This window comes from Argopecten irradians, chromosome 1, assembly GCF_041381155.1.
Source record: "Argopecten irradians isolate NY chromosome 1, Ai_NY, whole genome shotgun sequence".
Taxonomy (NCBI): domain Eukaryota; kingdom Metazoa; phylum Mollusca; class Bivalvia; order Pectinida; family Pectinidae; genus Argopecten; species Argopecten irradians.
In genome coordinates this window covers 2,352,282-2,377,854 of record NC_091134.1, presented here as the reverse complement: position 1 = coordinate 2,377,854, position 25,573 = coordinate 2,352,282, and the positions used below count along the sequence as shown (strand labels likewise).

The window sequence follows — 25,573 nt, the reverse complement described above, 5'->3', positions numbered from 1 at the left end:
CTCTGAATTTGGTGAATGTTTTATATGTTGATGGTTAATGAATGGAGTATGAACAGAATATTTTTACTTATTTAAGATATGTTTTCTTACAGAGCTAATCTAGAAAAAGGAAAAAAATCGCATAATATTATGATAAGAAATATTTCACTTCGTCATTTGAAGTAAGAAAAAGATATGGGCTTGAAATACAAATATTCATACATAGTTGAATTTCTTTTAAGGTTTATTCCTAGATTTAAAACACATATGCGCACACGAGTAACTTCGGGGAGGAGGTCTCCAAATTACCATAGGTAATTTTAATTAAGATGTTACACCAGCGCAGTCAAAAATGATATGAATAAACGTTATTCTCTCGCTGTGTGTGTATTCAGAAAGACGGCATAATGGTCAGGATCGCTGTGCTGTAGCTCATCTGTAGTCATGCATTTGAAGTGTGTTATATAACTCATACTGATGATATAATATGCATGCATTCAAATTTGTGCGGTTTTTCCTAACTTTAAATCTGATGTTGTACTTAATTTGCAATCTGCATGCAATAAGGCAGACACTGACAAGACATGTGTCCGTTTAATGTTAAAACGTCACGTGGAACAAAGCATGCTATGTAGGCGGAATATTCTCCTAGTACAAGAAAAAGTTGATATATTTCCATTGGTAAAGAGCGAATAATATCATAACTATGTAAAACATTATAAACGCAAGTATTTTGAACTATTAAATATATGATATAATGATTAAATATATGAATATATTAAGTTTATTTGTCAAATTCTGCTTATTCAAATATATGAAAACATATTGGACACATCAATTGTATACTAGTTATCATCTTTCTGAATAGCGTCTTTAAATTATCTGTAGCATCACAATTTGACGTATTATCAAGTCATCGATATACTGTACATGAGTTTATATTTATGTGAATATTTGTACGGTTCCAGTTTAACTTATGACATCTTTTTATATCTCATTTTATTAAACCCTTTAACCAGATGAAATGCCATTAATCTTCGTTTTCGCAAACCATGACATTCATTTGACTGCACATCAAAACATAAAGCATAAGTAAAGAATAAACATCCTGTAGTTTGAGATGACATCGGAACCAGTTTGGAGAATCCAAGGACAACCCAATGGTAAATTCTGTGAAGGTCACACGTATAATGATAATAGCTGGTGTATATCTAAATCACACTTATTTATTTTACAGATATATACCACTTTCATTTTTGACAAAGACAAATCTTATTGCAGGTCTGAGTAACGTCTTTTATTACACAAGTGGTTCACCCGGCCGTCTCAGACATGGGCAGGTGATTTATTCATGCGACACGTGTGAAATGACATTATTGTGATGTCATAGGCATACTTATGATATCCTAATCAATATGTGACATCGTATAATTGTCTCGGATTTGTTCATATTTCCATACTTTGTGTTATATATCTGAAATGGGTGACTATGTTATATGAATTTTATTAAAGTCGTTGAGCTTTTTTATATACCATTTATGTAAATGGTCTTGGCATATTAAAGAAAGTAAATCAGAGAACATAACCAGTCCAAAAAGAGACTTTAATGGATCAAGCAGCGTGTTTCAGAAAACGGGCACCAACTTTAACGTTTGACAAAACTAAATTCCAGAAAGGTAGACATGCATTGTTGAAGTAACGGGTTGTACGATATATCATGTCTATAACATATTAGGCAGACACCTACTCTTTCAATCAATAGTATTTGTCATATATTCTAATGTCGGTAATGGTCAACTCAAACTATGAAATTTTGTCCATACATATCATAATTGACAAGTCATTGGTGTTGCCTATTATTCGACAGGGCAATCCTAAATTGTATAACTTGTACCTAATTCCATTTTACTTTGTTTAAACTAAATTGGATGCTTGAAAATCCACACAATGTGATAATGTCTTGAACTTATTGTGATCTGTCTCTCTCTGTCTCTCCGTCTCTCTCGCTGTCTCTCTCTTTCTCTACGTCTCTCCTCTCTCTCTCTATTTGTTTTGGATGGAGTGGCTATGTATGCCAGTAATTTGGATCATCTATTTATGTGTATGTCATTATTTTTGACGAGGTACTACCTGGTTTATTGACGATAATAAAGTCGTCATGACGAAGAAAGTTAAGAACATCCGTACGTAAATTTATGTATATGGTATACGATGTGCGAATACTTAATGAATAATTGTATATAATTATTGTTGTTTGTGTCATGTTGACAAAATAAAGCGCTCTTATTTTGTTTATAAAAAAAATTCATGTATTTTTAAAACTAGACTAATAAAAAGAATACAAAAGCGAATATATGTTATAGAGGAGTGATACATTATATGGATGTTTTAAACTTTAATGTTACATACAAGAATGCAGTGTAAGCTATTGTTTGATGTAAGACTAGCTGTATGATAAAGCTTTATTTTGTACTTGATACCCTCTATGAAGTTTGAACAGTAACAGGACACAAGTATAAAATGATGTCAAAATAAAACAATGGACAATAACAAAATTGAATCAAAAGTTTACCAAAATCCTATGTTAACCAAATGAAACACTCTTTAAAAAACCAAATTAATTATTAAGCATTTCCATAAAGGTACCAGTCAATACAATACCATACCTTTCGAAATTTTACTACTCTAAATTAGAACTAATTTGGCATTGTATTTTTTTCTATTTCAAACTGTTTTCTTTATGACGCATAAGTATGATGATTCATTCGGTCTACATTCACCACAAATGATAACTACACATTCTTTGTTAAAGCCCTCGTATGTCATAGGCCAAGTAGAAAGTCTCCGCCTTTGAAACTCCTGGTCGTAGTCTCAACACTGCATGATGCAAACTAATAGTTTATTCATTATTTCGTTACATCATTTGTTTTTTTCTCATTTATTCATGCTTCCATTGGGATAGTTTGATCATAGTGTCATGTTGGTATCTACTAGCGATAAGCTTTAGCACCTGCGTAACAGCGCCGACCTTCGGATGGGTTCAGCATAACGAAGTGACCACAAAAACCACCGAGGCCTGCATTGCCTTCAGGTAACTTGAATTGCATGGGAAGTTGGTGTTAAGGCCGAATACACAAACCAACTGTGACTTTATAGTTATGCTGACCTTGAATCTGTACTATACCGGTACATAACAGGGTTTGATTGGCATAGAAGGTCAATTGTCTGAAGTATATAGCTCACCAGGGGTCAGTAGACTCGAGGCCTTGTAGGAGAATGTCCAAGACGTACAGGACCCACGGTTCAGCTGACAGTATCTATATATTGTAACACATTAATTTCTGTGTGACAACTCGCGCTTATATTTAGAAAACATGTGTGTTAAAATAAAAAAATATATGATAAAACGGATATGTTAACACTTTTACTATGTTTAGCCTGACGGCAATCTCTTGAGCCTCGAAATAGCAGTGACCCACATCCTACATGTGGAACATTTGTGGTTGTCGCTTCAAAGATTAACTTTAATTATTTACTAAATGTATTTTGCTTGGATGTGTTAAATACATGCTGCACGTGGGAATTAATTAAAATGTTTTCTACTAGACCCACGAAATTTTCTCTTCATTGTTCATTTTTAACACAAGAATGAACAAACTAAAAACTAATGAACAATTTCAATTTATGTGTTATATATAATATGGAACTGTTATGGATCAAACACGTAATATCAATGGTGCCGGTAAGATTATGTATCAATTATAATGATAGGGAGTTATATTATCAATTTATAAAAACAAAATTGTGTATGTTTAAACCGGACTCATTACTCTGTAAATAGTCCAAAAATATCTGAACAGTGTCAATCATTTGTTTTTATGTGAATACATGATCACATGGAAGTGAAACCAGATATACCAGCCATACAAATTTTAACGGAGTTTATTCAATTCCCTATTTTGAGATATCTAAACATATTTTAAAATACCTAAGCTAGTTCTTTATGTCAACATCTGACATTAGAATTAATAACATAGTCCTGGACGTTGTCTTGTCCGTCTATTTCACTCTGTATTGTCATATTTGTATCAAAACGCATTATTTGCGAAGATGATAGTTTAGTCTGAGTACAAGATAATTTGACTGGCTGTTGGTGACTGATAGATGGCCAATCGTCATGCAGCATTTCCTCCTCCAATAAATCGTAAGTATGACGAGAGCCAATCAGACAGTCTTCTATCTTCTCCTGAAGTTTATAGCTGATAAGCGTCTGACTGAGGACGTAATCCTGAAATAAAACAATGTTTTTACCAGACTTTTTTTATTTTGTTAAGATTCCTCAAAAATGTAAAACGATAACAGATCCAGGTGTTCTGTTGGAGTGTTTAGATCAGGTGATCAAAGATTTACATTTAATTCCTAGCAGTTGATGTCCTAAAACAATATTGCAGGAATCTCAGTGTCGTTTATCTTATATTGATACCAACAATATCTGAATACCTGAAATTATCGTGTTGTAGCTCGATACAAATGTATAAAATATTTGTTTTCTTTCTGAGATCATATTTACCTCCAGCGTAACACAAATGCAGAAATCCATAATGGCCAGGCCGACATACATTAGTCGGTATGGGATAGACGGGAACGGCTTCAACTGGAAATACGTAACCAGTCATATAAACCTTATCCCGTAACGGCTTTAAAGACATGGTCATATTTCATCCCTTAATAATTTTACCATATATATACCAGAATCGGTTAATAGAACCAAAGTACTTACATTTGGCAGAGGAAAAGTGTAAATATGTAAACTTGAGTATCGTTCAATCACCCTGCCTTTTGAGGCGCTTATATACTGCGTAATTATCTTACTATCAACACATGATGTACATGGTTTGTCGCGAAATAAATTAAAGATTGTTAGATAAAGATACGGACATACCTCAAAGAACGTCATGGCTCCTTCTCCCGGATACATAGTTAGCCAAATCGTTACTATGGTGCACGTTAGTATGTTCAACACAAACAGACCTGGATTGGGAAATAGCATGGTTTTGACATTATCTGCTAAGTAAGCTTGTAGAATCGTACAGTGAATCCTGTCTTTACCGACACTCTGTAGGACCGAGTAAATGTATCGGATAAGACAGGTGTCGGTATAGTCGGTGTTGTTAATTAATGACTGGCCAAAATATAGCAACAAAGTAAAAGGTAAGTATGGTTATTTTTGACAAAACTGTGTTTAAAAACATCGCAGCGCGAATAATTATATTAAACATTTTTTATTTATTATATGATTAACGTTGGATCAAGAGAGTCAGTCGTTCTAACGAATATAATATATTTGATATAAATCAATGAGCTCAGTTAAAACAGATACAGACCAAGTGTCTAAATAAGTACTGCTTTATCATAATCTTATAAAAGGATTAACTCCTTGACATATATTCAAATTACTGAACTAGAAGAGTTAACTAACTAAATAAAAACTATTTCGCCTTTTTGCATTTTTTTTATTTCAAGCTGCATTCCAATGATAATTTGGCAAAATTGGATATTTTTATATCATCATTTTTGAGTTTGAAAATGATTGACTTACGGTTTGTAAATATAGATCTGCGATATGGTTCTCCCTTAGATAGAGCTATGGCGAGGACAATGTACTGGTAACATGACATCAGGTATACAGCATTGTTCTGGTAGCTGATATAGTCATACTCCCACCGACTCACCAACGGCACGTACCTAAGAAATTCCAAACATTTATCCTCCATCATATGCGAAATTATCTTGTCATTTCGATAATAACTTTTAATTATTCTATCAAAATGCTTATCATTGTAGGTAATATTAGAATTGCAAAACTACCATTTAGGTCAAATGGAAAATAAACATACACATTTGCATGATAGCTGACAGTATATCTTCTAATTAACTTATCTACGTACTACTATCATAAGGTGTAAGTTCATAAAGGTCATACTCTATACTTATGAAACAACAATGGTCAATTCCTGTCGACACAATCATTAGGGCAGTTTTAACCAAAACTATCACTACCTGTGTACGATATATCCAACTACAAGGCTGAACTGCTTAAACACGTAGAGAATATTCCGCGTCTTCTTGTTATTCTCAAAATATTTGTAATTACGTAAATTCGTTATTCGGGAAACATTTGAATTCGTGTTCGAGATAACGCGAAAAGGCTTTATCTCGTGAAGATAGTACATATGTAGTTTACTTTATTCAAAGGACAAGCAACATCGTCCTTCTTGGCTATGTAATGTGAAAAGTATGTAGACGCGTTATGTCACACTCCTGAAAAATTGTTACACTCTTAAATAACACTTAGGAAACAATATTTGGGCTAATACCTTTCCATTTTTATGTGGTTACAACTTACAACATTCTTTTATGATTATTTAAAAAGCAATTTATGATGAGCCCATCATTAGAAGTCTGTTTCAGATCTTTCCTTTTGTCCTAAAAGCGAAAGTACAAAAATGAACTGTCCCGTAGTTTGAGTTTGCTTTTTTATTTGTTTCTATGACGATTTGTTCACCTGTGGTACGATAAAAGTACAGCTTTAGTACCTTTACCTTAAATGCTGGCAAGGTTTTATAATTCTGTTACACACCCTAACTACTGTAAATGCCAACGCCATTGTGTTATGATATTTGTCATACATTAAATTAATCTTCAGTTTTTGCTGACGAGACAGACCCCATCTGTGGTGTGTCGGTGCACTAATAGCGTTTATATAAGGAATATTAATGTCTATAACTCCTAGGTATACATATAACATTACTTCAGTGTTAATTTGATAAAACGTCCAGGATAACTCAGGTAATCACTGTATATCTGTTTTAGCGTTTGAGCCATGTAACGTTATTTAGGAGATTGTAATATATGCTATAATGAAATGAGAATAGGAAATTTAAATAAGGTAACATTCAAATGGAACCGACCTTTTGAAAAATATAAAGACAAAAGTGTTAAAGCCAAAGATAATGTTTAAGGCTTAGACAAGCTAAACAATTTAACAAATATCCGTAAGTCCGTAAGTGCGTAAGTGGTCAGATGCCGAATTTTAAAATAACTTTGATTCGATTAAACCCTAAAATGTGCATTATTACCTTGTCTTTCTTTATTTAAATTAATTTTGCAATACGAACAGTAAACGAATCAGTATGTTACCGAGGTCCCCTAAGTCAGAGAAACACGGTAAGATGTTGTTTACAATAAGACGTTCTAAATTAATTAACTGTCATAAGCGGCTAACTTATTATCGCATCAACTTAGCGGTATGTAAGATTTAATTGCTAGGGTAAGTATAGATAATATACTTAATATATGTGTCAACAAATCCGAATTAATGTTCAGGTAATTATGTTTAGTGTACTAAGTAATTGTTAGGAGTTTACTACAGTACTTCATTTACTTACAATATTAGACTTGACAATTAACAAAGGTTTATTCATATTACGTAAGGATGTTTTACAGTGCTTTGGTCATCGCACAAATGTCATTTCATGAAAACAGAAATAAGACAGATTAGACTAATTGACCTTTCAGCTATGAACGTGTATTTATAAATCATATTATATACTTCAATTTTCCAAATATAGTAAAAGAAAATGCCCGAGTGTGGTCTGAAAATGGCGTTTCTGTCTAACAACAATTTTAATAATACATACGTTTTCGGTTCTTGTCCTTAGTTTTACGTCTATTCTTAGAACATTAATTGTTTAATTAATATTTCTGACAGTATGTGAACAATAGAAATGTGTAACCGCAGGATGAGCATACGCTGTAAATAGTAAGGATTTCTTTTTCGGTGTGTAACAAAGAAGATTAAATTGTTCTGTGTGTAATAATGAAGATTTAATTGTTCTGTGTGTAATAATGGGAATTTATTGTTCGGTTAGTAATAATTTATTGTTCGGTTAGTTATAATGAGGATTTATTGTTCGGTTAGTAATAATGAGGATTTAATTGTTCTGTGTGTAAAAATGGGAATTTCTATTTGGGGTGTTATAATGAGGATTGCATTTTTGCTGTATAAAAATTGGGGATTTATTTTTCGGTGTGAAATCATGCGAACTTTTTTGTGGTAATAATGAGGATTTATTGTTCGGTGCGTAATGATGAAGTTTTATTTCTGTATGAATTAATGAGATTTTTTTGATAAGTAATAAAAAGGATTTTTTTTGGGCATGTGATAATAAGGATTTAGCATTCGGTGTGTAATAAAGAGGATTTTTGTTCTGATGTGTAATAATGAGGATAGAACTTTTGCTATATAATAATGAGAATTTACTTTTCGGTGTGTAATAAGGAGGGTTTTTATATTTGGGATTTAATAATGAGGATTTACTTTCCAGTGGTAACGATGAGGATTAATTGTTTGGTGTGTAATGATGAAGAAGGTTTTTTTTCGGTGTGAATTAATGAGAGTTTTTTCGGTAAGTAAAAATGATTATTTACTTTTTGGTGTGTAATCATTCGTTGTTTAATAATAAGGATTTTATTTTCGGTATTTAATAAAGAGGATTTCTTTTCCGATGTGTAATTATGATGATTTATTTTTCGTTGTGTAATAACAAATATTTATTTTCCGGTATGTAATAATGAGTTTTTTTGTTTGGTGCATAATATTAAGGAACTCTTTTTTGGTATTTAATAGACGATTTCTTTTTCGGTATGTAATAATAAGAATTTATTTTCCGGTATGTAATAAGGATTTATTTTCCGGTGTATAATAATAAGAATTTATTTTCCGGTATGTAATAAGAATTTATTTTCCGGTATGTAATAAGAATTTATTTTCTGGTGTGTAATAATAAGAATTTATTTTCCAGTGTGTAATAATGAGAATTTATTTTCCGGTATGTAATAATAAGAATTTATTTTCCAATATGTAATAATGAGGATTTATTTTTCGCTGTGTAATTATTTGTCTTCTATTTGGTGTGTAATAAAGAGGGTTTCATTTGTGTTTAAATGAGATTGGTTCTCGGCAGTTAACTTTCTTTCTCTAGTTTCTTTATGATATAATTTTCCATTTATCAATAAACAATACATCTTTACCAAGATGCATGTTATGGGTTTTTTTTTCAAACGCTCAAGAAGAAAGATTGTGGTAGGATCATATTGACATTTGAATAACACTTAATGGTTTGTCAAGGTTACCGAGAAGGCGTCCTACGTGAGTAATGGTGTATTCACTTGACCTGTCATCTGATTGTCTGATGTCATCAGTGACCTTGACAGGTACAAAATGAACATTAAACAATACAAAACATCCACTGTTCGTCACTTTTATGTTTATTTCTAGTTATCGTTTTAACAAAAACGGGGATTTCCTACTTTCCGCGTGTTTACGTCAAGATTGGATTATAAGAGTTTTATCAGCCGGAATATTTTACTTCCACATAATACTATATTAACGTTATATGTGCCATAATTGACATACTCTCGAATCAAGATGATGTTTAAATATTATTTTTTTCAGCAACAGAAATTACCAACATTTTGAGAATTTTAACACTTAGACGTACACATATAGTGCCAGAAATTATCATATTTACATCTAGAGTGCATTGAAATGAGTACCTAAGGTCAGACCATAAACCCAAGTTGTGGTCTACAATTTCATGTGACATTTTTGCGGTGGAATTCTTACTTCTAAAGTGATTTCTGAATGTTTGTTTCTATCTAAACATCTTTAGTCATGTATGGTTCTATCTTAACATATTTTTGCATGTATATTTCTATTTTAACATATATTAGACATGAAAACCAAGCATTTTACAATGCAAACATTCTGTGTTGTACCTAATGCTGATAAGTCATCATAAATGTTTGCCAGTCCATTTGAATGATTTTTACAGCAGATTTATCAAACATGATGGTTTTCAATACATTACTGAAGGCAAATAACAGTTTTTTGCATTGTTGTGGTACGTCATATTATTCAAGTAAATGTACAACGAAACCTTTCTATGTGAAACATACTTCATTTCGATAGGAATTACAATTCAATTTTACGGTTTGTTTTCTTGCATAAATTACTATTGTTATTATAAAAAAGCCATTCAAAAACAGTTCAAGCCCACCTATTATGGATCAGAACCAAGAAATCAGACGCGGTTCTTATTTTTCTATTTCCGTGTAACTTTATTGTTTATAATTTGTAAAATACCCACCAATTTTGTTTTTGGACATGGAGGAAACAGAAGACTTGGAAGCAGATTTGTACGCTCACTAGGGTTAACAATGACAACACCGGACCGACGCTGAATAGATTTATAATTGGTGGCTTCTTCACAAGGTAATCGTACCCAGAGGTTCTGCCGACTACAACAGAATCGTAGGAAAGAAGGCATGACCCATAATTATATACTGTATACCAAATTTCTTTTGGCCGCGATTTACTTTCGCGGATTTCACAGTTGTTTCGCGAATGTTTATACCTAAGATTTATTCTAAATATCGTTTTTATTGGAAGACATTTTCATTCAACTATAAAAAAATCCGAGAAAACAAATCTTATTATATCAAACTTATTTTAAGATGAAAACTGCAAAGGAAAGTTGGTTTGTACTAGGTGTTAATTATTTAGATTGAAACACGATCGCAAATGTAGAAGTATTAAGATTACATGTACATTACATCAATGAAACATATCGAAATAGGTAATATGTATTCACTCTAAACAATAAATTATAGTTTTGCACTGAGGCAGTGTTGTAGCTGTGATTTAGAGATACATGGTGAATACATAACAGGGAAAACAGTCTGTATCGAATTTTATTAATTGGCAAAAGAGTACTGGAACAAATCTTTCTGTTTAAAAAAATACTCTTTACTACTTACATGTAACAGCTAAAGTGGTCAATAAAAACATATCCACATAAAGGAACTCAAAATCGGACATGTTCTGAGATGCCTGAAACACAATAGAACGAGCATGATATACTATACATGTACATCAACTGTCTTTCGCTGCTACCAAATTTTAATCGTGAAATTCGCGAGAAAAAAAAACGAGAGAGTTGGTGTGTAATATTTTCAATGTATTTGTAATTGTAGCATCTCATGAGGTAATAAATTTAATGATATGTTACACGTGATTAAATTCAGCATTTTAATTCTTAGTTCATTAAAACGTCCGTCCCATTCGTAACATAATTTATTGTTCGTTGTATCTTTATTGTTTTGTGTAATACAGGTAGCAAATCAAAATTGCCGTTGACATCATAAAAACTTGCTATAGATAAGAAAAATAATAGTTAAAAACTTTTTTCAAAATAACTGATCAATCAATTTACTCTAATAATTCAACAGAAAGTATAAATGTAATAATATAAATTGCGTTAATTTATCTTACATTATTGCCTCTGTAAGTCATCGATATCAAAAACAAATCGAAATGCCCTACAGATCCATACCACCAAAGTTATTTCCCAATCTCATTGTAAATCAAGGAACTTGGAATATCATCGTTATTTTAAAACTCATTCTACTAATAGTTAAATATAAAAATCCATTTACCCAATAGAGGATACACATGGACGTAAATTCAGTAAGACTGTAGCAGGCCATGAACTTGAATATACCGAATGATGTCACTAAGGCTGCCCTCCCTTCTCTGCAAAATGAGAAAAAAGAATTATTTCATTTTTTTTAGTTTAAAACTATCAAAAATATTATTCAGGATATGTAGCCATATAAACATACAGTGAAATTGTAAAAGAGATATTAATAATATGAAGCACCGCAGATATTAACATACGTTTTACCTGATAAGGGTAGGAACACATTCGATATTGGGTGTTTTCGACGTGAAGGGAGACGCGACAGATGCCTCGGCCTCTGACAGGGATATACCGGCATGAGCTGTCTTCAGGGCTCCACAGTCATTGGCTCCATCCCCACACATACCCACATAGTACCTGGCAATGGAGCCAAAATGTTAAACACATACCCATCTAGTACCTAGAAACAAAGGTCAAAAGTTAAACGCATCCCGCGTAGAACCTAAAAGCAACCATTTCCACGGCTCCAAGGAATCAACTAAGATAAGAAAAAAGTCACAGAAATCACTCGGTGAATAAGGTAATAGTATACCAAACCTTTATCCTTATAGATAGCAGACCAGTACACTAATTAAATTCAGAAAATATTCACGTTTGCTTTAATTAAGCACAGCTACAGGGAATAGCGCTATTACCCTAGGTCTTGCAATGATTCGATGAGTTGTGCTTTCTGTTCAGGAGACATTCTTGCAAATACTACTCCCTTCAGTACAATTTTCGGAAGAACTTCAGGAAAATGCTGGCGGATAATCGCCCATGTCTTTCCATCGAGAGCAAACTTCAAGTTCCCTTTTTTAGATAGGATTTCTGTAGCAACCTTAAGCAAAATTAAATACGAAGACAGTGGTACAACCCGCCATTATAGCAAAACTAGGAACGATTATATACAAACATAAAGGGATGTGGATGGATTGTCTTCTGTTCCATCAGGTCCCGCTTCTTCAGGGCAATATCAAATTTTATTGATCATCAAAAGTTTAATTGGTATCACATATATCTCATATTTACAGATTTGTGTTCAATATCGCCTTAAATTGCGTTGTGTATGTCATGCAAACGATTTTGAAAAATCAAGAATGAAATCTATACATTAGTATTCATATTCCATTTCCCAGTTGTAAACATCAGATGCAATGATATATTTTATACGATGAGGTGTCCATTTATTTTCCATTGTTAAAAACCTATCGAAAACAAGACCTTACCTCCAACGACAAGCTTGTAATTTGTTTTGTTTTTCGTATAACGTTAAACAATAAAGCAACGCTAAGATGAACCATATTCGCTAATATTAGTCGGAACAAAAGATATTGAGAGACAAAGTAATTATGATACTAAACTGAGGTATTACCTTTTCACTGTCTGCGAACGTGTACTGTAGATTTGCTTTGGAATCCGTTTCCGGTTCTCGTCCCTGTACCAAAATGACGTCGTCTGTATTGTCTACCATCCCACATTCTTCGGCAACTGACAGTGCTGTCAGTATGTTGTCGCCTTATAATGTGGACAAGATATTTTATTGAACAAATTATTGGGTGGCAGCTTGATACTATTTTATGTTAAAGGTTTGAAAGTTTGCTTTGGTTCGGTTTGTTTAGTTTTACGCCCTATTTACAGCAAGGGGCATGTAAAGATGTGCCAGGTTTGGTGCTGGAGGAATAAAAACCACCGACAAGCGATCAGTACCTGGCAACTCACAACCCAGATATTGAGGGTTTGTAGTGATATTTCGGGACACTTAACCACTTGGCCACCGTGACCCTAGATTTGAAAGAAATTTCGATCTGTAAAAAACTAAAATAAAAATATAAGTTCGATAAAAATTGTATGTTATTAAGCCATACGTGGAACACGAAATTCTAATTGCATTACTCCATTTGAATTTGTAACAACAAACTCAATATCAATAACATTTTACCTGTCACCATGATAGTCTTTATATCAGCCTCCCTGAGCTGGTGTATAACGGGTGTGGTCTCAACCTTCAGGCGGTTCTCCATCACTAGCAGTCCCAAGAACTCCAGTTCCCTTTCCATATCCGCCCTACACCATCATAAAAACGTGATTCAATGTGAGTATGTGCTTCAAGAGTTCCAGCGTCATGGTAGGACTGGAAACGAGGGCGTTTAGAATTCACTACCATTTCATTTAAGAGAGGAGGGTGTTCGATGCGGTTGGTTGAGGGGACAGTGGACCGCGGGTCAGCTATCGTCATGATCTTTAGAGGAAGCTACGGCTTTGCGAGGTCGCATTGTATCCAGATAAGAGAATAAAACGTGGGGATTTATGTACATGTATGATTCCGAATATAGTACAATGTTAATTCATAGTAATATTGGCGTTTGGAAGAATTGTGTCATCGAAAACAATAACTGAATAAACCGTATCACAGAAGAATCATCTAATTAATCAACAAGAATATCTTCTCACATTAGTTACAAAGTGATATTTACCGTGCCACTTTTTGTACAGTATCCGCCTGAATTTTGTTCAAATCTTTTCTAGCTAACGCCAGCACCCGAAAACCATGTTTAGTATAACTCCTTAATACGTCGTGGAAATCTGGTGGAACTATAATAAAAATGTTACAATTTCGTCGTCAGGGTTAGATTTTTTTCTAGACTTCAAAAAATGCATTGTTTGCGAATTAATCAAAATTAAACAAAAATTTGTCTTTAATATAAGTTACATTTACATTTCCTTTTTAGATAGAAGTGTGCTTCTACGTTAAAAATGATTTATATAAGACCGATATATATACAAAGCTGTTCCATTGAATAGATTTAGACATTTATTAAATTAATATTTCTCTAATCATCATATAATCATCACTGTTACCAGAAGATCATCGATCGCAGCACGAAGGTATGAATTTTATTCAGTTGAGAACATACTACAATGACTTTATTTAATCGTACCTATGTAGATCGTATTTATGACTAGATAGGATTCCCTCTGACATTAAATTCTCAGAAATATCCTATTGTTTAAAGATTAGGTTCGTTACTTTATTTAATCGTACCTGACTCTGGTTTTGACAGAGACGCTACCATCTCCGGAGCACCTTTACAGTACAGAGTTAATTTCTCTTTATGAGCCTCACAAACAATGACCGACATACGCTGTAGATTGGAGGTGAAGGCGAACTGTCGAACAATCCCCAACATATCTATCTGAAACCAAAATGTTTAATTATTGGTTTGTTAATTGGATCGGTAGTGTTACGCTTTCCAAACAAAAAAGTTTTTATCTTGACTTATCATCATGTGTTGCTGAGACGATGCATTCATAACCGTGGATATGTAAAGACACAATATAATAAAAATTGGACACACATCATCTGTTATATATGTTAATTCGTGGCAGAAAACGCAGTAGAAAATGACAATCTTTATTTACACACCACAGTATATACATGCCTTCTAATTACACAAATACACACAAAAACATTATGCCCAGACACACACATATAACTTGATAAACATTTAATTCAGAAACGCAATACTAAAAGGTTTGGAGATCGTATTAATGTCAAGAACATCGGATTCCTTCTGGTCAACTTCTGTGAGACGGTAAAATTAAACAGGTCTAATTACAACAGAATAACTAAAAATTCTAAAGAGCAGTGCATCCGATCTATTTTTCTTTGAATTAAGTAACGCTTAGTGTTATACACACATAGACATTATGCCTAGTCTAGGTACTCATATATAACCACAGTAACTATATAGGTTATGTAGATCGTATTTATGACTAGATAGGATTCCCTCTGACATTAAATTCTCAGAAAATATCCTATTGTTTAAAGATTAGGTTCGTTACTTTCTGTTCAAAGGGGAATAAGTAAGATACTTTATGCACACAATATATACGTACGTCTGCTTTCTGTGATAACGGTAGCTGGACCATCGTGGAAACAGGAAAGGAAAACTGACTGTAAGATTGATCTGCGTCTGTGAGATGCTAAAATGAAACAGGTCTAATTACTATGGCAAGTCATGCTACTTTTAATCCTATTAATTCTGATATCGGAATTACCGATATCGGGAACTTTAATTCTGATATCGGAAATAACAATTTCCGATATCAGAATTATAATTTCCGATATTAGAAATGAAATGAAAAGTAATTTCTAATATCGGCAATAGAATTTCCGATATCGGGAAATAGTATTCCCAATATAGGAATTAAAATTTTCAATTATGAATAAAAAGTATCTTGGCTTACCATAAATTACTACAGAATAATCAACAATTCTATCGCATAACAACAGAATAATTATCCGTTCTACAGAACAGTGCATCCGATTTACTTTTATTCATTTATTTTTATTTAGTAGCACTTAATGTTGCGGAAGAAAAGCTGTTAAGAAACCGCATTCTTGATCAAATTAATAGTTAATGATTATAAAACATATGTATATATATAAACATTTAGCCAAAATAATGATTATCAATAACAAATACTTTCAACATATAACAACGTTTAGGTACCAATCAAATATCTAACGTACACATGCTGTTGCTTCAAACATAATCAAATCTAGAGGATCACCAGTTGTCTCCCCTTCGATAATTGTTAAAGAGTGACACGAAGCCATGGCATTGTATAGGTGACCGCCCATCAATTCTTCGATGGATTCTGTTTCGGAGAGGAATCTGTAAATAAGCCATTGTTGAAGTTACGACATTAAATCGATGTCTTATTATATATAAATAATAACAAGCAAATTCGTGAAATTTCCATCTCCCGCTTTCAGGACATATTGTAGGTAAACATTATTGAGGTAAGAACGTTTTCAGTACATCAAAGGGTCATAACTCCACTACATGATGTCAGCCAAAAGTGGTAATCGAACTTGGCCAAGCTCTTAAGGCATTTGGCCTTGTTACTAAGTTTGAAGAAAATCGGGTAATATTTATTAGTTATTGCAGGGAAATGGCGGGAAATTACTTTTTTATTAAATAAAAGGGCCATTACTCTGCTAAATTACTTCGCCGAGCCCTTAAGACATTTAACTTTGTTACCAAGTTTGAAGAAAATCGGTTAATATTTATTACAGTTATTGAACGAAAGAGGCAGAAAATGACTTTTTTTTATTAAATAAAAGGGCCATAACTCTGCTAATTAAGATCTGTAAAAAATGGCGATCGAACTTGGCTTAGACCTTAAGGCATTTAACTTTGTAACCAAGTTTCATCAATATTAGTTTTAACATTTGTTAGTTATTACACAGAAACTGCAGAAAAATAACATTTGTGGTAAATTAAAGGGCCATAATTCTGATAAATAGCATCCGCTGAAAGGTTTGATTGAACCTGGCCAGGCACTTAAGGTATTCAACCTTGTTACCAAGTTTGAAGAAAATAAGTTAATATTTATTACAGTTATTGGACGAAAGTGGCAGAAACTGACTTTTTTTATCTAAGCAAAGGGCCATAACTCCGCTAAATTAAGCCCGTTGAAAGTCGCGATCGAACTGCTCTGAGTCCTTAAAGCATTTAACCTAACCCAAATTAATATCCCCTGTTGCGGAGAAATCGGGGGATAAAAAATATAATAAATCTTAATCTAAGTAACAACAATTTTACAGTTAAATGAGAAACAAATGGAAGTCCTGATATTGCATATTTTGTACAATCTGATATGGGGAATTACACCTCTATCATCCATGTTGTATTAATGACACAACATCAATAAATAATGGGCGATATATAACTGATAATAAATTACAATTTATGTCAAACTTTGATGGATTTGTATCGACCTATTTATATATTGCAATCGGATATTTTAAGTCTCGTACTCAATTATTTTATCAACTAAAAAGTGTCATATTATTATCATATCACATACTAATCATAAACATCAATGTCTTTAACATGTTAGAAGTAAGAAGTATGTGGATGTACATTTAAAAAAATGTAAACAATTGGAAAATTAAAAAGAAGTATACAAAACTTTTGTGAAAAAAATGAAAAGCGAGATAAGACTTATTGATTTCTTTACATTCAATAATGAATGATCAATCCTGATTACCTGCTCGCTGACACTGGGACAACACCCTGCAGTTTGAGACCGTCTTCTGTGAGGGTTCCCGTCTGTAACACAAAACACCTTTACTTCGTTCTTTTATTCATGTTCTAACTTTTTTTTGAGAAATGTTGACTTCTTTTACAGAAATGGTGTAGAAATTAAAAACCATAGCTGGTAATTGTATAATTAGTTAGGACGAAGGACACTGCATACAGGTGAATAGTGAAAAAAAAGACAAAATAAAAAAAGATTTCATTGCTGTTTTATGGTTTTTTCCCTAAATGATAAAGGTGAAAAAAATGAATAAATGTGAAAAATGAAAACAAGAATGACAAAAAATGAAAGATAAAGATCCATTACCGTTTTAGACAACCCTATCTAAATTAATTAATTTTACTTCAATACCTTATCTAAATTAATTAATTTTACTTCAATACCTTATCTAAATTAATTGATTTTACTACAATACCTTACCTAAATTAATTAATTTTACTTCAATACCTTATCTAAATCAATCAATTTTACTACAATACCTTATCTAAATCAATCAATTTTACTTCAATACCTTATCTAAATCAATCAATTTTACTACAATACCTTATATAAATCAATCAATTTTACTTTAATACCTTATCTAAATCAATCAATTTTACTACAATACCTTATATAAATCAATCAATTTTACTTTAATACCTTATCTAAATCAATCAATTTTAATTCAATACCTTATCTAAATCAATCAATTTTACTTCAATACCTTATCTAAATCAATCAATTTTACTTCAATACCTTATCTAAATCAATCAATTTTACTTCAATACCTTATCTTAATTAATCAATTTTACTTCAACACCTTATCTTAATCAATTTTACAACAATACCTTATCGAAACAGAAGACGTTGATGGTACCACTGACGTTTATACAGTTGGGACTGATACAATATATGTTACGTCGTTTGAGACGACTCTGGGCGAACACCACACCTATGGTCAAAGCCAGAGGGAGGGCGGCCGGTACTGCCGTCGTCACTACGTCCAGGGAACGAATTATAATCTCCTTTACAGTCGATCCACGATGTATCTACGAAAAGAGAAATAAAATTTATTACTTAAGATTCATTCATTCTGATTTGCGATATAAAACTATTTCAAATGTTTTCTTAAAAAGGTGAATGTAAATTCGATATCGATAGTATGTACACTGACCTCCAAAGATTCAGTTACATATGTTAAAAATTGCTGACAATTTATCTTTTTATTTATTTTCTTTGTAAGAAAACTCTCGAAAATACAATAAATGAGTTAGAGAAGATAAATAAGTTGATAAATTATATTTACTGAAGCCTGTAATTACAAAATTTACACATTTCCCTGCTTTATGTATATTTGCAAAAATGCATGTGTAACAAAAATTTCAGAATCTTAGGACAGTACATATGAATGGATTAGGTTTCCATACAATATTTGATACAACTAGATAAAACTAAAACGAATATGAAATTAGTTACCATAAGTGTCATTGTGTAAGTGAATCCTGTCGCTCCAATGACAGCCAGTAAACCTATAAATATATAGCTGTCCCTCTGGAACTTAAAGTCGACAGGTTTGGGGTAGAGTATAGATCTCACTAGTCCTCCCTTGGTTGTACTGAACCCTACAAAACACATGCACAGATTGTTATTGAAGTCGTTCTCATTTTCTATAGTATCAAGGATAATCCTTAAAGATGCTCCACCGCCGACAGAGCATAAATGTTATTAATTATTTAATCAATAATTGGTGTTCAATCGTGTATATGTATGTCTAATTAACACAAAAAATAATATATTTTTGTTATTTTGCCTTTGGTGCATGCGCATTCAGTAATTTTTCCATAAAGGATATAGTGCCACAGAATTTTTTCGGGATGTAATTAATTATTTTTCATGTTTCTAACTGGAAATAAGATTAGAAGCTCAAGCTTTTCAATGGTGGTAATAGTGTAAAGTAAGTAATTTTTGTAACTGAAGAAAAATACTAAATCGTCTGCTCCTGCTTTTGATAGTGAAAAAATGCCACTTGTCGGCGGTTGAGCATCTTTAAAGTTCTCTTTTATTTTCACAATGATATTGAATGTTACATATATTTAATACTTGTGTTAATGAATGAAGACAAATTGACATACCTGTGCGAACTACGATGGCCTTGACCTTGTCATGACCTTGTTGCTGAGTCTGTATGACCTTGGTACCGCAGAACAGGACATGGCGAGCATGTTCCTTGATGTTGAATATTTCTTCTTCATTGTTTCTGGGTAAAGGTGTCTTTGTCATTGGGACACTCTCACCTTGAATGTAAAATACTATCACCTTCAATGTCGACATTTCTGTATAGTAAGAAACCATTATATTTTTCTTACAGTATTTTTGTATACAAAGAATTAATCTGAAATCGCCTTTCGATGATAATCGCTTTCACAAAAGGTAAACAATCGACAGGTACCTATTCTTGTACAGATTTTTATAAAATCCTTTGTACCACATACATTGTTTATAACTTTATTTTAAAGAGCTCCACCGCCAACAGACCATACATGGTACTAATGGTTTAAAATATGATTGGTGTTTTCTCCTATAAATGTTTGTCCTAATAACATAAAAAAATAATATAACTTATTTCTGGTGGATGCGCAAACAGTACTTCATTCCATATAGGTCATAGTGTCATTTTAGTGACGCAATCTATTATTTTTAATATTTCATGAAGAAGAAAAATATATACAGTGGTTATAATAATAATGTAAAGTATGTAACTTTTAAATTGCAGAAAAATACTAATTTGTCTGTTCCAGTTTCTGTATAGCAACTTTCATATTTAACCATGAACAATTTATAACCCTGATCTCAATTAGATGACCAGTTTCTAACTGAATATAACTGTATGTTAGATATAACGCAATCACTGCACAGTATCAAAATATTTTATTGTATATATTTGATACACAGCAAAAGTAAGCTAGTGGTTTTTTAACACGGAGAGAAGAAAAGAATTGACATGACGTATATTTTCGCGGAGAAGTATTTAATATCTTATCTTGTGGGTTGAAAAACTCTATTATATCTTTCATTTTAAATGCAAATAAAAAAGTTGTGAATTGAAAATTTCACAAAATTTTGTAACCTTGTTATAGGAGCATGTAAGTTACTCATTCCTTGTTATTTTACGGAGAGTTTTTCCCAACCATTTTCTAGATCACAAAATCTCAAAGACTATCAACCGCGCGAGAATAAGCGTGTACATGTATAAATATGTGGTACATGTATATTGTTAGAAATATTGCTTCTATATCACAATGGAATCTATCACGGGTAGCATTAATACAAAGCACAGAACTTATAGACTTCAAGGAACACATACTAACACAGTACTTAAAGGCCCACTACCTTTCCGGAGCAAAATATAAAGGTTTCTTAAAAAAACATTAATAACATCAGAAAATGCATACCGATGACCTAAAGTAAGGTTACGACACCAAACATATGCAAGATTTCCTGCGTAATATATGAAAACAGTGGAGAGTCAATTGATAGTCAACTACCGTGCGGTATTTAGGACGAAGGCGGGAAACATAATACGACCCGCGTTATGAAAATAAACATTTTATTTATTTTAATCAAAACGTTCAGAAGGTGATGATGAATGTAGTATTAACGGTAAGTTAATAATTCTGAAGACTCTACAAAATTATCGATCTTGTTTTACATTCCCATTTTAAAAATTAAAAGCCGTTTCGGTAAGGTAGTGGGCCTTTAAAACCTACACAACAAACTCCATCTTATTCTTTTTATCCTGATTCTATCTTTCAAACGGCGCTAAAAACTTCAAATCACTTCAAATCTCGAGCCCACGCGCCCAACCCCAGACGACCACAAATCGTCAGTATTTGACGGCTTGGTTGACACATAAGAAGAAGACACCCACCTGTCAGCATACTTTCATTGACAATACAGTTTCCAGATATCAGCACAGCATCACACTGCATCATGAAATCTCGTCTTGGAATCTCTATGACGTCACCGGGTACGAGATCTTCTGAAGACACGTTCTCATATACTATTGTAAATACAAACAATAAAAACAATCCTGGTAATAAAGGGGTTGGGTTAATTTTATCTATCATGTATATATCTTAATTACAATGGTTTATTCATAATTTACTGTCAGTGAAGGCAAAAAATTATCATTCATTATATCAATGTAGTGTAAAATGGAATAAAGTCAAAACGCCAAAGATACAAAGCAGGCTGCCTGACACAGTCACATTGTACTCGCAAGCGATCGCGAGTCGTATCGGGGTACGCGCAACACTTCTCAAAGGCCCAACTTCGCTAGCCAAGGGTATTAGCCGATTATCTTTGTAGTAGGAAGATAATCGGACTTAATACCCTTGGCTAGCGAAGTTGTTAAAGGCCCAATCGTAGGAAACCGTGACCAAAAAGCAACTAATTACTGTTGATAATAATAAGATGTTACTAAAAACCAGACTTTGCTGTTTGCCGTTTACATAGCAAAGTTACAAGATGAAGATAAAGGTTAAGATTAAGAAAACAGAAGAATGAGAATACCTTGTCCTCCACGACATACGGACACCGTTGTTGACATTGAGATCGTGTCTCGTAATGCTTTCTGCATCTGTATCAGAATCAACCTTGTGTTTAAGTAAATGATATATTGTATCAATGTCAGGTCTAAGGCGATAAAACCAGCTGTATTCTGCTGAAATCAATGTGTAAAACAGTATGACTGTTTTTATATAAACAATATGTCAGCAAATGATAAACAAACGACATTGAGTGGTTAATCCACTCGCCCTCCATCTAGCTGGCCTAGGTTCAACCCCACGCACGTGAAAAGGTCAGGGGTCATAAGCCAGATCACGTGGGTTTTTTTCCGGGCAATGTGGTTTTCTCCCACTTTAATACCCCTCCCGCTTACATCCGTGCCATCGAAAGTGATTTGTACAAATTGTATATAACTTTGCGTTAGACTACAATACCCAATAGAATGTCAAAGTTACTAAACAATCGAAAGTAAGTAGGTTATATCTCTCAAATCACGGCTATAGCTGTTTTGGGGACAATTTTAAATAGGTGTACCTCACCTCATTTCCTCTTCTTTTGTCTACTTGGTATAATTACCTTCCTGGTCTGGTAGATGTAGCTGGCGATGGAAAAGAAGTTGATGACCAACAGACTCACAGTATAGTAGTAATATTTGTCCGACAGCCAAAGGGCACAGGAAAACATTTGGAAGATATAGAACGGGGACATCACCTACACAAAATAGAACGAATGCTTATTTATTTGTGTCATCCGTAAACGTAACTTATAGTAGTGAAATTTAATGTAACGTCACTTGTTTCAAAAGGAAAATTTTTCAAGGTATCACATTGCGACTTTACCACTGTAAAAACACAAATCGGTTTACCTGTTTCAAAAGAATCTCAATCACAGAGGAAACGTGGACAGGGATGGAGTTCACGCCGAAATGAATTCGCCTACAATTAGAAATAAGTTAAGGAAGTTTAAATATCGTATGGTCGGGAATGATATTTTTTCGCGGGACATTGCTATGATCTGGAAAGTTTTATTCGCAAAATATAAAGAAATTGTTACAAACAATATAATGGAACAAGTCGCTAAGTGTGTATTTCCCGTTTGTTTTTGTTGGGTTTTTTGTTTTGTTTTGTTTTTTGTTTCTTTTTTGTTGCTTTTTTTAGGTCAAATCGAAATTTTCCCCGCGAAAAAAACCGGCTTTACGGTATGTTGCATTTAAGACATATGACAGACTCTAAATAGTCTGATAATCACACGTGTGTTTTTCATTGAAGAAATAAACATTGACCATGTTAAAAGGCAATTTGAAATAGACTGGAGGAAATGGAAACCTTTATTGGACCTTTAAGTATATACCTTTACCCTAGTCTTTCACTTAGTCTTTTACTACAACTAACTTACTTTAATTTTATTTTTATTTTTTGTTAGGGTTTATATAGCTGATCAGCACAACGATTCTTCAGAACATTTTTTTTTATTTTTTTTTTTATTTTTTTTTTTATAATATATTTAAACTATAATATAGTGTATATGTAACGGTACCTCCTCCCTCTTCTTTCTTCTTCCTTCTTATCTTTCTTCTTTAGTATGTATGTCTGTCGGTCTGTCTGTCTGTCTGTCGTGCTGTCTGTGTCTGTCTGTCTGTATGTGTGTGTGTGTGTGTGTGTGTGTGTGTGTGTGTGTGTATGTGTGTGTGTGTGAGAGAGAGAGAGAGAGAGAGTGAGAGCATGCATATATGTGCGTTATGGTTTGCTATTAATGGTTAATATATGTTTTTATGGGTGTCTCATAACGTACAATTTGATGTTTTTAAGTATTGTGAATGAGTGCATATGAAAGTGTTTGTGTGTTAGTGTCCATTTATATATACTGTGTAAAATGTTCGAAAATAAAAAAAACAAACATTAAAATTCATTGCAGGAAGTAAGATAGGTCGCCTCAGGGCGAGCTCCATAAATATCACATTCATTCAATACATTATGAAAAATCAGGTAACAATCTTCAAATATCAGAATCCAATATGGCTATCAGCCAGCTATTTTTTGAGGACGAGTCTGAGAAATAGCGGTAAGAAGAATACATATGTAGTTTATGGATGCACGGAAAACGGACGGAAGGCGATTTGAATAATCCAACAATGGTGGACTAAAAAGGCACAATTATTAAACTGATAAAACTCAACATTGCAGACATGACTCCCTTCCTTCAACAAACGGACGTTTTGAAAATGGCGATCAAAATTAGTTTTGTAACAAGAAGAACAAAACGAAAAATGATCCCAAAGTCTGATATAAATAATTGAGATTTCGATAATCCTTCTTTTGCCCCACCCCCCCCCCCGATAATCCTCTTTTGTGACGAAATGAGAAACGAGAATAAATCAAATTTACAAAAAAATGTTGTTATTCTCACCTTTCTTCTTGTTTATCTTTCGACAACCCCTCAAACTTATGAAAGAGAGAACAGCGAGTATTGTCCTCTAGACCCCTACAATAAAAAAGCAATTTGCATATAGCTTAAATAAGTACCACCTGTTCTGGTTTACATTTTAGCTCATATTTAAAAATTACATTCTTTGGAGGAGCCTATTTTTGGTGTGCTTCTGAATTCTGGATATTTCATGGATCTTAAATTCCGCAAAAACGAGTTATATTAACAGTACGACTGGTTAGTGACCTATTTTGTTGTGATCCACGGTACTCCGTCTTTGCATATTACAGAGTTAGCTCCCTTGCGGGTAGGTATCGATTGTTACGTCATTATTTTGTGAGCAAGTTTCACGTCGTTTTCTCCAAGCAGTATGACGTTACGTTCGCAAACACATGACGTCACAATCAAAAACTACCCGCAAGGGCAGATAATTCTGTAATATGCAAATACAAATGTTAATGCACGAAAACCCACCATAAAGATATAATAATCAATTTTTCTTTGTTTTCATACCAAATCTTGCTTTCTGATTAGCCAATATTTTTTTTGCATTTAAGCATTGATGTCACTATTTTTTAATTTTATCGGGGTATGAAAAAAAAATACGTTACCTTCTACAAGGTAGTCAGTGTTGGGGAAACCGTTTACACTCAGGTGGTCAGTGGTAAGGAGAAGTTATCAGTTCTTTATTCGAAGTTTACCTTCTGACAGGTGGTCAGTGAAGGAGAAGTTACAATACCGAGTTGGTGTCAGTGGTTGGAACGGAGAAAGTTACAAGTAAATTAATTCTATGGTTGTTTTGAAAATGAGTGGTTGGGAAGTATGTTTAAATGTAACATTCTAGTGGTTTTTCAAGGGATTCTTTTTTCCGAATCAATACGCACCGTCAATGTCTCTATTGTGACGTCTCGAAAACGTCTGGAGTTTTC

General features: G+C 33.1%; 1 protein-coding gene across 1 annotated transcript; it reads right to left on the bottom strand.

The window, feature by feature from the left end:
* Positions 1-1,563: 1,563 nt before the first annotated feature.
* Positions 1,564-24,974, bottom strand: LOC138308723 (polyamine-transporting ATPase 13A3-like). The gene is made up of 25 exons (XM_069249753.1): positions 24,970-24,974; positions 24,627-24,701; positions 23,086-23,155; positions 22,797-22,931; positions 22,224-22,290; positions 21,580-21,711; positions 19,784-19,945; positions 19,128-19,273; positions 18,500-18,700; positions 17,622-17,683; positions 16,096-16,240; positions 15,459-15,545; positions 14,605-14,755; positions 14,036-14,153; positions 13,501-13,625; positions 12,934-13,076; positions 12,218-12,399; positions 11,787-11,939; positions 11,539-11,635; positions 10,861-10,933; positions 10,191-10,341; positions 5,579-5,724; positions 4,922-5,010; positions 4,550-4,633; positions 1,564-4,267 (listed from the first exon to the last, which is right to left on the bottom strand). Exons 1-25 carry the CDS (start codon positions 24,972-24,974, stop codon positions 3,986-3,988), a joined length of 3,081 nt encoding a protein of 1,026 aa, XP_069105854.1. The 3' UTR covers positions 1,564-3,985.
* Positions 24,975-25,573: the final 599 nt, after the last annotated feature.